The sequence below is a fragment of the Paramisgurnus dabryanus genome, chromosome 1, assembly GCF_030506205.2.
Source record: "Paramisgurnus dabryanus chromosome 1, PD_genome_1.1, whole genome shotgun sequence".
In the NCBI taxonomy this organism is placed as follows: domain Eukaryota; kingdom Metazoa; phylum Chordata; class Actinopteri; order Cypriniformes; family Cobitidae; genus Paramisgurnus; species Paramisgurnus dabryanus.
Window position 1 is genome coordinate 54,560,420 of NC_133337.1, and position 14,185 is coordinate 54,574,604.

General features: G+C 38.8%; 1 protein-coding gene across 3 annotated transcripts in view; it reads right to left on the reverse strand.

The window, feature by feature from the left end:
- Positions 1 to 14,185, reverse strand: part of afap1 (actin filament associated protein 1) — a 77,136-nt gene that overhangs the window by 45,604 nt on the left and 17,347 nt on the right. The window contains exons 1-2 of one of the 3 annotated variants that reach the window (XM_065242355.2): positions 9,591 to 9,987; positions 103 to 231 (exon numbers count right to left, since the gene is read on the reverse strand). In XM_065242355.2, the coding sequence (XP_065098427.1) occupies positions 103 to 231; positions 9,591 to 9,624 (163 nt within the window). In that variant the 5' untranslated portion in view covers positions 9,625 to 9,987. Of the gene's footprint in view, positions 1 to 102; positions 232 to 9,590; positions 9,988 to 14,185 lie in introns of those variants that run through there. The other 2 variants (XM_065242357.2, XM_065242356.2) reach the window with 2 other exon arrangements.

Consider the following 14,185-nt stretch of genomic DNA (forward strand, 5'->3'; position numbering starts at 1 on the left):
ATTGAAAAACACGTTGTTAAAAAAAATCAACATTTATGCTACTATTAAAAAGATTTGAGATGAAGAGAGAGGCGTGTTATGATGAGTCAGGCATGTGCTTACCTTTAGTGGCCAAAACTCTGTGCAGGATGTTTAAAATCTGCTGTTTCTTTTCCCTTACACCAGCTGTTAAATATTCTCTGTCCAACAGTTCCAGAAAGACCCGCAACTCTGCCAACAACTCCTCCATCGCTGTTAAAACAACAGAATGAGATATTCAATAAACAATACATTTCATACACTCCCAATCTAAGGTGACACACCTACAGAATCACCACAGTGCATTTATTGACTGTCTGATGAATGTGATGGTGAAAATGTGATCCAATAACATTCGCCTGACTGCTAGGAAACGTGCTTGGGTTTGGATAAAAACGGTCCAGTTTGTGTTTAAAAAAGGAAATGGGTTGGCCATTGATATATTTACTAACATATTTGACCTGGAACACAAAACCACGTAAGTAGCACATAAAAGGATAGCATGGGAATATATGTAGCAATAGCCAAAAATACATTGTCAAAATTATTGATTAGGATATTAAGTATTAATCATTGGGATATTAAGTGAAGATCAAGTTCCATGGAGATATTTTGTAAATTTCCTACCGTAAATATATATAAAAATGTATTTATTATTAGCAATATGTTAATTAATATGTAGTATTAATAATTTATATGTTGCTAAGAACTTTATTTGGGCAACTTTAAAGGCGGTTTTTTTTCAATATTTAGATTTTTTGCAGCATCAGATTTCAGATTTTCAAATAGTTGTATTTCGGACAAATATTGTCATATCAACTATACATAAATAGAAAACATATTTATTCAGCTGATGTACAAATCTCAATTTTTCAAAAAATTGACCCTTATGACTGGTTTTGTGGTCCATTTGTGAGGTTAGTGGCATCATTTTTTTGTTTTTTTTTAGCAGAACTGCTTTCAGCAGAACTGTATGATCTGATTTGTTTTGCTTCAGGGAATAATCACTAATCAATGAATAATACATTTTTTTGCTAATTTTAGTGTTTTCTGCAGAATCATTCACGTGAATTACTGTGATATCTATATCAAATTGAACCCATCCCACAAATGTTAAATATAAATCAACAATGATTGGTCAATTTTCATTTCATGCAATATTTTACTTTGTGGGCGGTTCTTGGTCAGAATAAGCTTGATGGATCAAAATTTATGTGAATAGTTAAAGACTATATACGTCACTCAAGAAAGTTGTGTTTTGCTTTGCTCATATTGACATTCCACAGTGAGGCTGTGCGCGCTGCTCTGCCCAGAAATGTTGGCTTGCATGTGGCAAAAACAGTGAATTATTGGTATCTGTTGGCGCTGCACCTGAGGAATATCAAAGGCCATCAAATGTGAATTGCAGCCCTGGAAAATCAGAGGTCTATAAAACAGCATTATAATGGGCTCAGGCCCATACAAACACTATTGGTGCTTTTCCATTGCATAGTACCCCACGGTTTGGTTTGGGTCAGGTCAATTCAGCTCACCTCACTTTGACTTGTGGCGCTTTTCCATTGCATAGTACCCCACGGTTTAGTTTAGTTTGGGTCGGGTCAGCTCACCTCACTTTGGCGTTGTTAGCTTTTCCACCGAGTTTAGTATCACTTCGTAGTGGGAGGGATTATAGGCGTGTCGTTATATTAACGCTGCCTACTGCTGTGACATCATACACGTGAGAGCGTTGTTGTACATTCCCATACATTCATTTATTTCTCAGTCTGCCACAAAATTAAAATTGGCCACCACAAATAGATGTTTTCTCATCGCGTTTATCACTACCTCTGTCTCACATGACAGTTTCTGTTCAAACACCCGACCCGTGGATTCAGTCGATGGCGCTCCGCTGAGCCTCATTCAAGTTGCATTTAAGCATATATAATGCGGACGTGCACGTCGCGAATGTGCCGCCACAAACTGCAAGTCTGGAAAAAACTGTTGTGGTGTCCCGGATTCTCAACCTGCGGATGTTTTTCATCGCTAAAAGGGTGTTTGGAAACTTATAGCAGAACACAGATAACAACATGTTTGCTTGAGACAGCGCAAGCTAGCAGTAAGCTAAAGCTAATATTTACATTATAGCGATGACGTGACGATTCTCTCAGACCAATCAGTGATCTACAGTGTTTTCGCGTCACGTTTGGTATCAGCTCGGGTCGCTTGGAACCCCAACCGAGGTGGTACGAAAAAAAGTATCGGGTACTACGTACTGCACCCAATGGAAAAGCTCCCAAAAGTAAGCTGACCCGACCCAAACTAAACTAAACCGTGGGGTACTATGCAATGGATAAGCGCCATTGGATAGCTTTTCCATCGAGTTTAGTAACACTTCGCAGTGGGATGGATTATAGGTGTGTCTTTATATTTGCACTGCCTACTGCTGTGATCATACAAGTGAGAGCTTTATTGAACATTCCCAAACATTTATTTATTTCTCAGTCCACCACAAAATTAAAATTGACCATTACAAATAGATATTTACACGTGTTCATCATTACCTCTCTACAAACACCCATGGCGTAGGTTGACGCTCTGCTGAGCCTCATTTAAGTTGCATTTAAGCATAAATGCGGACTTGCAACCACAAACTGCAAGTCTGGAAAAAAACGTTATGGTGTTCCTGATTCTCAATCTGTGGATGTTTTTCATCACTAATAGGGAGTTTGGGAACTTATAGCAGCGCACAGATGACAACAGGTTTACTCGAGACAGCCCAAGCCAGCATAAAGGTAAAGCTAATCTTTAACATTATAGCAATGAGCTGGTAGGGACGATTCTCTCAGACCAATCAGTGAGCTACAGTGTTATCGCATCACGTTTTGGTATCAGCTCGGGTCACTTGGAACCCCGACCAAGGTGATACTAAAAAAAGTATTGGGTACTACGTACTGCACCCAGTGGAAAAGCCCCCAAAAGTAAGCTGACCTGACCCAAACCAAACTGTGGGGTACTATGCAATGGAAAAGCACCAATAGTCAGGGTTTACATAAGTGGGTGAAGGAGGGAGGACGTTTCTTGTTCCAGGACAAAGAATTGAACTTACTGATTACTGTGTAATTCGAAATAAACTGATTGTGTCACTTCTGTATGACTGCTCATCTTCATGAGTGCTGTACTGACATCTGGTTGTTTGTAGTTCAGTTAAGGTGTGACCTTGAAATGTTTGTTCATCCCACAAGCATGTGCATTTTATTTACGGGTTTGTAACATCATGAGGGTAAGTACATGATGAAAGAACTTTCATTTATTGGTTAACTATCACTTTAAGAAAGTACATAAACTGTGACTTTCATTTGACAGTGTTATTCTTGTTGCCAAAGAACTGATTGATTTAAGAGGACAGCATCTTGGTCTTATACAAGGACATTTAAGTTCTTGTTGATTTGGTGGATAATTCAATCACATGTTCTTGTGCCTGACCAATAGACATTTTCCTGTTCTGTGTTTTTAAACTGAATTTCGGCTACTGGGATTATAGTCTACTATACAACTTCATCAGATAAGCAAAAAAAAAAAAAACATTTTTGTTATACGCTAATTGTACATCTATAATGTAATAGAAAGGATTTAAATATAATTCAATGTGTTAATAAGAGGATTACACTTCTTATTCATAGTTCAATGCTAAATATTATCCAGAATATTTAATAAACAAACAAGAGATGGAGATGGTGAAAGATGGGCGAATTCGTGGAGTTTCTGTGCGTGCAGATTCTGTGTTGGCCTGCTAACATAACAAGGGTATAAATAAAGCAACAATGGACTCATAATGCCTATACGATTTCCAGTTGTTGCTGTATCATTCCCTGTCCAACAGCTTGCACATGTCTGTGTGAATAAAGCTAATGAACCACTTTCAATGATGGTGGCCAAACATGAAAAGAAATACACTTTAAAAACCAACGGAGCGGACCAAATGGCTGCAGAATATAGCACCAAGTGCCACACAGAAATGAGGACCACCTTAAAACTATGCTTGGGGGGAAAGTCGAGAAAAAAAAGAGAGCGAGAGAAGAGGAGGCCGAAGGAAAACACTTTAAACAATAACAACCACCCACGTTCACAATACAATGACTCAAATTTGGGTCATTCACAAACTCTCCATTGACAAACCTGTAAACAAAGTGTCATTTTAAACACACCTCAAACAATGTTGATCAGATATGTCCTGATTTAGGAGAAACGAAGGCCACAAAGTAACAGCTTTGTTCTGCAAATAACTGCCAAAATGACCAAAAACGGACTGATGTCATGTTAAGGAAGGTTTTGTTTTAATGGCAAAGCTGATTTTAATTTATTGTTATAAAATGAAGAGCAAGAGAGAGAAATAACAGTATTCAGTTTCGTGGTTGTCTAGGACCAGTTTGACAAGCTGACCCAGTAAACTTTCAAAATAAACATAATCTCTGCTGAAAAAAGCACATTATCCACTATTCCTACCCAAATTCAATAACAAAGAGGGATGTGGTCTGTAAAACCAATTTTAACACCGCCAGCATGCAAGAATCAGTATTATTTATTTGCTGATGCAGTATGTGTATGTGTGTGTATATTATGTACTGTATTATATAAGTGGTTTTGGTCTACCACCCAGGCTGCTGAGAAGTAACAACATCCCTGAAACTCACCACCACTAAGTACCAAGGGAAATATGTGTGCATGTGTGTACACGAGCAGATTACAGAGTATCTTTCTCTCTCCACAATGTCATCCTATCCGACTCATACGTCAGACCTCAGACCAGTTCTCTTTAATGAACTGTTCAAATACATATGCACACGCATGATCTATGACCTACTGTATATATAATCAGGCTTTTTCTGGGTTTCAAACTCATGCCAAGTTTCTGTGGAGTGCCCACCATCCCACATCTCTCGCTCTGTCTTCTTTCTGCATTTATCACCATTCTCACTCATTATTCTCTGTTTCTATTTCAAAATTGAGCCAAAGTACATAATTTTTCACTTTAGAAAAGGTACAACAACTGAAAATAAACCTACGAAAACTAGAAAAAAACAGATCCTTTGCTCTGGTACAAATCCATCTGTCAAGAATATAAACGTAAATCTTTCACTTTTCCGAATAATAAAGGTTGATTTATCCAATCGACAGCAGTGGCTTAGTGGTTCATGTAGCTTGTCTACAAACCAGAAAGTTTGTGGTTCAATACCCGGCTGACCAAGTGTTGGGGTGTCCTTGAGCAAGACACCTACTGTAACCCCAGCTGCTCCTGATGAGCTGGATGGCGCCTTGCATGGCTGACATCGCTGTAGGTGTATGATTGAGTGAGTGAATGGGTGAATGTGAGGCAACTTGTAAAGTGCTTTGGATGGCCATGGGTCTGTTGAAAGTGCTATATAAATGCCGTCCATATACCATCCATAGCTATGATGTAGGCTTTGCGTAGCACCTCTACAGAATTGTAACAACAGCTGTGTCCCAAATTGAAGGCTGCGACCTCCGAAGGCTGCCTTTGAAGACCGATTATGTCACAGCAGCGTGACTAAAGGCTTGTATGTCTGTCCTAATTCAATGGCTGTTAAAAATGCAACCTTAGAATGTGTCCTTTTTTCTCCGGGATGCAAAGGATAGAACAAATAGATTCTTTACAGCAGGTGACGCAACTTATGGATCCTCCAAAGGCTAGACTGTCTCATTTTAGTTCTCTTTGTAGACATCGGAGGCTGCAACCTTTAAAGACCAAGTCTTCAGCTTCAAAGGATGCGTCCGGGACACAGCTAATGCGCCAGTTCTATGCATACTGCAAGCGCTGTGATTGGTCTGCTAGAACCCCTCCTATCAAGTGAAATAAACTGTGTCACATTTCCTCATAAGCATTTCCTCTTGGGACGGTAAAAACAAAGATAGGCAAGGTTGAGGAGTGATATTTAACTGAAGCTGCAACAAAGGTCGCTGTTTATTTACCTTCTCCAACATCAATCTGCTTCTTCTTTGGCTTTGCCTTGATACTGTGTATACACCATGACATGCCCAGTGTGGACATTGCCTACTAGCAATCACATAAGTAGGTGCATGTCGACGTGAACAATGACACAGAACTTTGAATGAAAACTAAAGCGTAGCCTAGGTCATATACAGAACTATAATGAGCACTTAAAGGAGTAGTACACTTTAAAGATGGGGTCCATTGACTTTTTATAGTATGAAAAAAATACTATAGTAAGTCAATGGGCCCCATCTTTAAAGTGGACTACTCCTTTAAGGGTGTACTCCCACTGAGCGTAATTGCCTGTACTGTATTTTGTTCGATCCAAGCACGGGATGCGCATGTTTGGAAAAAACAGGAAGTAAACAATAATAGAACAATAGAGCTTTCGAGTTGTTTGGGACATAAGCGATCTATTGCTTATGCCGCTCAGACATTTAAACATAACTGTGCTGCGCACATCACAAGGTTTTTACGTAGGCTCTGGAGTAGTTTGGTTTGGATAGTGTGAGTGCACCCTAAAGACTGCTTTGAAGTCTACTGACAGGATCCAGATTCCAGACCGAGAGCTGGTGATGATTGAGGTACACCACAATCTTCTCCATACTTTTGTCCAGTCTTACACATTGAGCTACATTGGTGCCAATTCCAAACATGTGACCCTGCCTGTGAAATACAGGTTAAAGTCCTATAGTCTTATTATTAGAGAAGAAGCATCAACATTTGATTTAATTTAAATTTATATACATTTTGACACAGGCTTACTCTGTCCATATTTAAAATAGCAAGGTTATATTTTTACACAACGTTCTTAACATTATGTAGAATGATTGTATGTAGTACATTACAAAAAAATTACTTTAGCTAGGTTTTCACAGGCAGGGTAACATATGCAAATGGATGGACATATAAAGACTACTTCATAAATTGCATGTAACTTAACTTTTCTTATAACATCTTGATGGCAGAGTAGTATGGTAGTTTCCTGCAGTCACCACCATACTGCCTTATACTGTATCTCCACATCACTGATGCGTATAAACATAACATTATTATCAAGGATTATCTATAAACACTGTCTCGGTTTATCTAAAGCAAGGATTATCTATAAAATCTGTTTCTGGTTGAATGGACCCTGGGTGCCAAGAACAAAACACTTGTTTGGCAGCTTTGAAAAGCAATGGGCAGCAAGTGTGTGTGGCTTGTGAAATTAGCCTGCTTTACAGTTTGGCCTCATCATGGTTATCTCGCTGCCACAGACTCGGGCACATGAGAGCACCATTTAGGGAGCCACTCTACACATGCCTGGAAAAAGCAAGAAACAAAAATATTAAACAGATGCTCCCATGTCCCAATAATGATGGGCTTCAATACTAGCATCTGTGTGGTTGCATATATCAAACGCACCGGTGATCATCAATAAAAGAGAATATCTCACTTATAGTGTGTGAATCCATTCATCTCTATGTTTGATTATATGTGTGAAGTATGTGTCTGTCCCACATATCCACTGAGGTTTCAATTATGATTTTTTGGAATATACATCCATACATGTGTACTTCTGTTTATGAGTGTGTGTAATTACAGAGCACTAACTCTTAAACCGCAGTGGGCAGAGGGAAGTGAGAGAGAGGGGCCGCGGGTTACAAAAACCTTTAGGAATCATCCTTCTAGAAGGGTGGAGGAGACTCCACGGTGCCTGGGAAAAGTGTGTGCTTATGATTTAGTGTGTGTGTTTTGCCTACATATAGTACAATTAATGGAGTACTTTTTTTTAAATATTTTGCACAGATTTCTTTAATGATGGAAAAACATTCATACATTGTTAAAGAAGAGCTCGAGCACTTTCCTCTTAAAAACAAGATGATCCTGTAGCTCAAGTGGAAGAGGATAGCGTTACCTGTGCAAGGGTTGCGGGTTTGATTTCCAGGAAACACAAGCATACATAACTTAAATGCACTGTAAGAATACCAAATGCATAAATGTAACTGTCTTACATGTGACTGTGAATGTTTACAGTAGCCACATAGAGTCGAAGAGAACAAAAATGATAAAATACTGCAGTGGTGCCAAACAGTTGAAAGAGTGGGTGGAAAAGACGGAGGAAGGCACAGAAGTTACAAAGTCCGTTTTCTTCCCTTTTGTCTTTTTTTGGGTCAGACATCTCTAGTTGGTGGAAGGAGGGGTTTGGGGGATTTCTGGCACGTGCAAGCCTTTAAAAAGTCATCAGTGTGGAAACCGTCGAAAAGGAGACCCCCAAAACAAGGCCAAGTAGGCTAACAGTGCCCACATCACACAGTAATAGAGGGGCAATTCATACCATGTCAAACTGGTTTGACAACAGTGCCCTTTTCATGAATGCCAATAAACACATTAACCGCCAGTATGAGCAGAAAACTCCCAATTTTACAATGCATCAATCTGGAATAACACACAGACATGTTTTAAAGTCTTTACAAATCATTGAATGAAACTACTTGTTCATTCTTAATCTAAAAAAACAACTTTAAGTTTGGCTGATTCTTGCCATTTTTGGATCAGTGTAAATGTGTCTTTATACAACAATACACACTGCCATGGCAGTCAATCACACTTGACCCTTGACACGCGAAGCCAAAGCTACACCCATCGCCAAGATCCCGTTAAACCACTGCAGACAATAGGGCTCTGTCATATCCAACCGAGTGTGGAGTTGAGATGCACATGTGGGATACCTGACACCTACAGCTGCCAGCCAACCTACCAATCACAGCTCTCCTGCCTATCCAGCTCATGTTGTGTTTTTAAAGTGCAAACTTCTGTGACAGGAGATAAGAAGGCACCTGTATTAAACTTGTGTTTTTATGGGTGACTTAAATCTCTATTTCTCAAACTGATCATGACTTAATATGTAAATATGATGATATTATACGTTTAATACCATTTAAATTGTAATTGTCTACAAAACATACAGTTTTCGCCAAAACTATAAACAATGTGATTTCCTCAAATGTACTTTCAATAATTAGTAAACTGATTTGAAAACATTTGTACTGTATAAAGCGTTATATAAATAAAGGTGATTTGATTAAACATAATATACTTCAAAATCTATTTACATTTGCAACGGACTGACACACATAGCAATCAATGACTTCATTGCAATCTCGTGCCATTAAATTTACCGCCTCTTTACATTTTAAATTTTAACGTGTCTAACGGACATTAACAGCGCTGAGATTCAACAGAGAAAATCTGAGTCACGGGGTGAGTTTAGTTCTTCCTAAACGAATCGACACGATAACATCGACCTTTTAATACTAATATCGCAATACTGATTTGCATTGAATGTAGCCTGTGTGTTAATCAAAATGAAAAATGTAGACTTTGTTTGCACTCGCGGTGAACTCGAGTATGTAACGAATTTCTAAACCCTTTCAGTGACAGATGTGCTCAATATAACAAAGATTTTCTTATTATTAGCATATATATTTTAAGTTTCTCACTGAATTTACATGGTTCTTTCAAAAACTATAAAGTTAGGAGACCGACGGTCTCCAAGCATTGAACAATGAACTCAGCCATGCAGATACTGGAAACTCACCCCTCGAGGCGAACAGTATGGGGTCGCTCCGCATCTTAAAGTCAAGCGCATCTAACTCGAGATGTATAGGGGTGGCAGGCGTGTGGCAGACAGCTGGTGTATTTCATTAAAAATCCGTCTAACAGAGCCGCCTCTGTTTCCCCAGCTTCTCTCTGTGTGTAAACCAATAGAGTTTCCGCGCGCAACTTCACGGCAATGTTTAGTTTCCTGTGAAAACTTTTCGTCGTGGATCCTGACACGGCTCAGATTAATTCGCTTGCAGTCCTTCGCGTTCCCGACCAACAGCAAACTCCCGTGCTTTACAATGAGACTGAAAGAAAATATATCACTTTCTCTCCATGTCGTGCTCGGCAAAAGTGGGACCTCCTTCCTATGCAGTTTCTTATCCTTTTTTTCTCCGCCCTGTAGCCTCACATCTCCAATTGCACAGCTGTATACAGCGCATGTGTGTAGGGTAGGACGTGTTTAGTGAAATCTATGCCATGCAAGAATACGTTTATAAGTCAGCGAGCATTATCCAACATTGTTTGTCATAAATGAAACCCTTACTGAAGAAGATATTGCCGGCTAAATACTAAAATACAAAGAACACTATGCAACAAGGGCTAGTAAATAGTAAAGAGAAAGGACCATAGATTATTACTAGACCCTTACATCATATTATTATCAAATTTAACCATCCATTAAATCATTTATTATGTAAGGAATAATTGACGACGGGCCCTGCTGAAAAAAACAGCATACCAGCAAGACCAGCATATGTTGTGTTTTGGTGCTGGTTTTCTAGTAAACACCAGCTAAACCAGCATCAAACCAGCATCAGCACCAGCATTAGCACCAGCTAAACCAGCACCAAACTAGCATTAGCACCAGCTAAACCAGCATTAGCACCAGCATCCCATGCTGGTCATACCAGCATATGTTGTGTTTTGGTGCTGGTATGCTGTGACCACCAGCTAAACCAGCATAGACCAGCATAATTCCCATGCTGGTCCATGCTGGTTTGATGCTGTTTTTTTCAGCAGGGGGCCGTTTAATTATTTGAATATAATGCACACCCAAGGTGGTAATGTGGCACGACGCAAAGGGCCTTCAAATAATTCAAAGGACCGGAGTAAATTTTTCCTCTTATACAACAGTTACCACAAAAATTTCTCTGGTGCCTATTTTTAAAGACATTTAGGTGTGCAGTTTACAGAAAAATAATCACCCCAAGTAACATTTCTCAGCCAATCATAATAAAGCATTCAACAGACCGGTGGTATAATTAAAAGTATCTTTTATAATGTAGATCTCTATATGAACTGTTCATTTACTTACTGTATATCTGGAACCTATATTCATAGACATATCGGGGGGCTTAACTAACAGGAAGCTAAAAATAGGGTCTAGAATCACTAGTCGTCTTTACAAAATAATTGGATTTAAGTTATATGACTTAGATGTGCTTTGAGAAAACTTGACTGATACAAGCTACAACAAAAAAAATTATTTTATCCTTTGCACAGCTGGGAGGTTATACAATATCATGGAAAAAATGTGTGAAAAAGTGTAGCTATTTTATGCGGGACCCACCTTATTCCCCCTGCGTGACCTGCGATTGAGTCATGACCCACAGTTTGAAAACCCCTGAACTACTAATTACAAGTCATTAATCTGGAAAGGTCTTCAAAAAGTTAGAAACACTATAGCCACAGCGTGCTGGGTGTGTGATGAAAACACAGCAGGGTCGCTGACCTGCAGATGTGTCAAAAGTGTATTAAGATACAGCTAAATCAATGTGAAGGCATTTCTGGATTGAAGAACACGTGCATGCATGTGTAGGTGGCGAAGTCAACTCACGTGTGTGTCAGCTGTATACTGTATCTGGAGACTGATCCATGTATTTGGCCATCATGCAAAAACAACAGTATGCACTGACATCATACTGGGGAGAGAATCAAATTGATACACAGCAGACATCCAGTCCACGCGAAGTCTGCAACAAAGCAGCGCGCAACAGCGAGGTTTCAACATACTGTAGAGCCTAAACACCCTGGAGTATCAGATACAACACTGTATCAGATTAAAAACAGGTGCGATACTGCCCTTATCTGCAGTTATCTGTCAGTTTGTTTGGTAGGTTTCCTGTATAACTTTCTCATTTTTACAAATACTACAAGGAACAACCAACCCTTAGGAAATACACAAACCTTTGTCTCATCCCTGACATGCTGAGGTGATGAGAGATAATATGGTTACATCGCCGCAGAACTAAATCCTTAAGGTAATTTTAAACACATAATACAATACAGTCATGAGGATATCCTAGATGATCCTAGTGTTTTTAGAGAGATACCCCAGAAAAGCTGAAAGCCATTTAAAACAAAAACTAGGCACAGTGGGTCTACGCCTATAAATTGTGAAACACTCCAGCTTTGTCAAGAAATGAAATATCTCAAATATCCGCCAAACGCAGAGTCATTTGAACCACGGAGACACCAATACGTTAATTGAGTCCTGGCAGAAAAAGAAGTCATTGAGCTCAGCCCATTGAAAGATACATGGAATATACAAATAGTGATCAGTAACAGAGAAAAAAAAGAATAGAAACATTTTTTGTCTGAAGTTAACCGCAGTCTGAGTAAATGTATCATTACTTTGATTAGTATATCCATCTCTCCCCAGCTTCTGTCAAAACAGAAAGGAATTCTGTGATACCCCTCTAACATGATTTGGCCCTCACACCACATGCTTAGGATGTTGGAAGCAGGACAGAGGCCATGTGCTGGCAAACTTAAATGTGAGGGTAGCTTAAAAAATACAGAACTGTAATGAACCATTAAATAACTTGGTAGCCTTTCTGACTGCTTCCTCTCATGTACATGGCATTTATTACAGTAAAGACTGTTTTGTCAGAAGCAAAAAATTCAGGATCTTTGGAAGTGATCCTTACAGAATGTGCATATGTGTCAATCATAAGTTCTTCTGTATTTTCTGAACGGTAATGTAAGGTTTGTAGGAAACCTTAGCTCATTATTGGTTTGCATCATTGACAAATAATCAAGTAGGTCTGCACACCACCTGCAAGACAATGAAATTTGTGATCACAGTACCCCAGAATGAGAATGTAGCCCTATGCAGAAGTAATGGATTAAAATCTATGAGCAAATACATTTGAATACTCAAGAGCACTGAGTCACTTGTTTCTGTAATCTGTTTGAAAAGATTGCATTTCTAATAAGTGTCCTGAATTAACTCTTTGACTTGTTTATTTCCAGCCTTTAAACACTAAGGACTTGCAGAACCTTTATAATTGGTGGTCAGTGTTTCCAGAGCTTTTGGAAGACTGCCGAGTATTTTTGATTCGTTTAAAACAACCAAATGTCAGTTCTGCAATCTGCACCCCCTGCTATTCTCTGAATCCAAACAATAGAGATATCAGAGAGACATTTGGCTATACTGTTCCTCCTTGCTTCACATACAAAAATCAGGCTAAAGCCTTCTTATGGATTAAAAAAAGAGTAGACAGAGAGGATTTGGGACCACAGGAGGCAGTCCTGAATTACAAACAAAACATTGTACAGTAAACATGCACAATATGTGATCTGCAGTCTAAAAAATATGCCAGTTTGCAAGGCAAAGACAGATGTGTGCTGATGGTTTTTAAAAATGAAAAAAAAAGAATTAAACAAAACTGTAGTGTATATTAGTGAACTGGAAATCTTGTCACCCCCCAAAAACAGCAAACAATACATTGGATCAATGACCGCACATTATACTGTACCCCATTAAAAATAAATTTTCAATGTGAGAAAAACACCAAAGACTTTTAGTGATATCTGGAAATCTTTCTTGGACTATTTAATTTCCATTGACACAAACTGTTGTGGCAATGATCTATGGGTGGGTTGCTTATTTTTATTCTTTTTTTGTTATATTTGTTGTTAGGATTTGTTAAAGGGGGAGGGAGGAAAAAAGCTGTAATTTTATGTTAATATGTTTTCTCTTTATTATACGTTTAAAAGAAATAAAACCTGCAGTGCATCTGATTCATTAAAGTACAACTGGTGTCTCTAACAAACTGAATGTGGAACCCACAAACACATATGGTATTTATTGCAGAGGGTGTGATCGTCTTGTACCCACCGAATTCTTCAGAGCTACCTGTTTTAGATCAGATGATAAATTATGTCTTAGTTAACACCACCCTGTATATCCACATGCAAAACACAAGAACCTATACACAATGGCACAAGAGCTTCAAAATCAATGGCCAAAACTTTGGATTTTATTGGTTGCTCTCCAGCTTTCTAGTTTGCAGTTTTTCCCTGATAAGATGCTATCTCATGTTCACATGTGAAAAGTAAAACACACACAGATGAACTTGCATGCAGTAAATGTGAATAATAACAGTTTTTAAATGGTTGCACTGCATCACATTCAGGAAATAAAGTAACCCAAACTCTCTGTACAGGTCTGCAGAAATCATCATCTTCATCACAAGCAATCACCCGTAAGTCTGTTTAAATTCTCATATGACTATGAGATAAAAGTTGCTCAGCTGGAGTTGCATAATTTGACACCAAAGTTTTATAGCGCAGTGAGACTAAAAC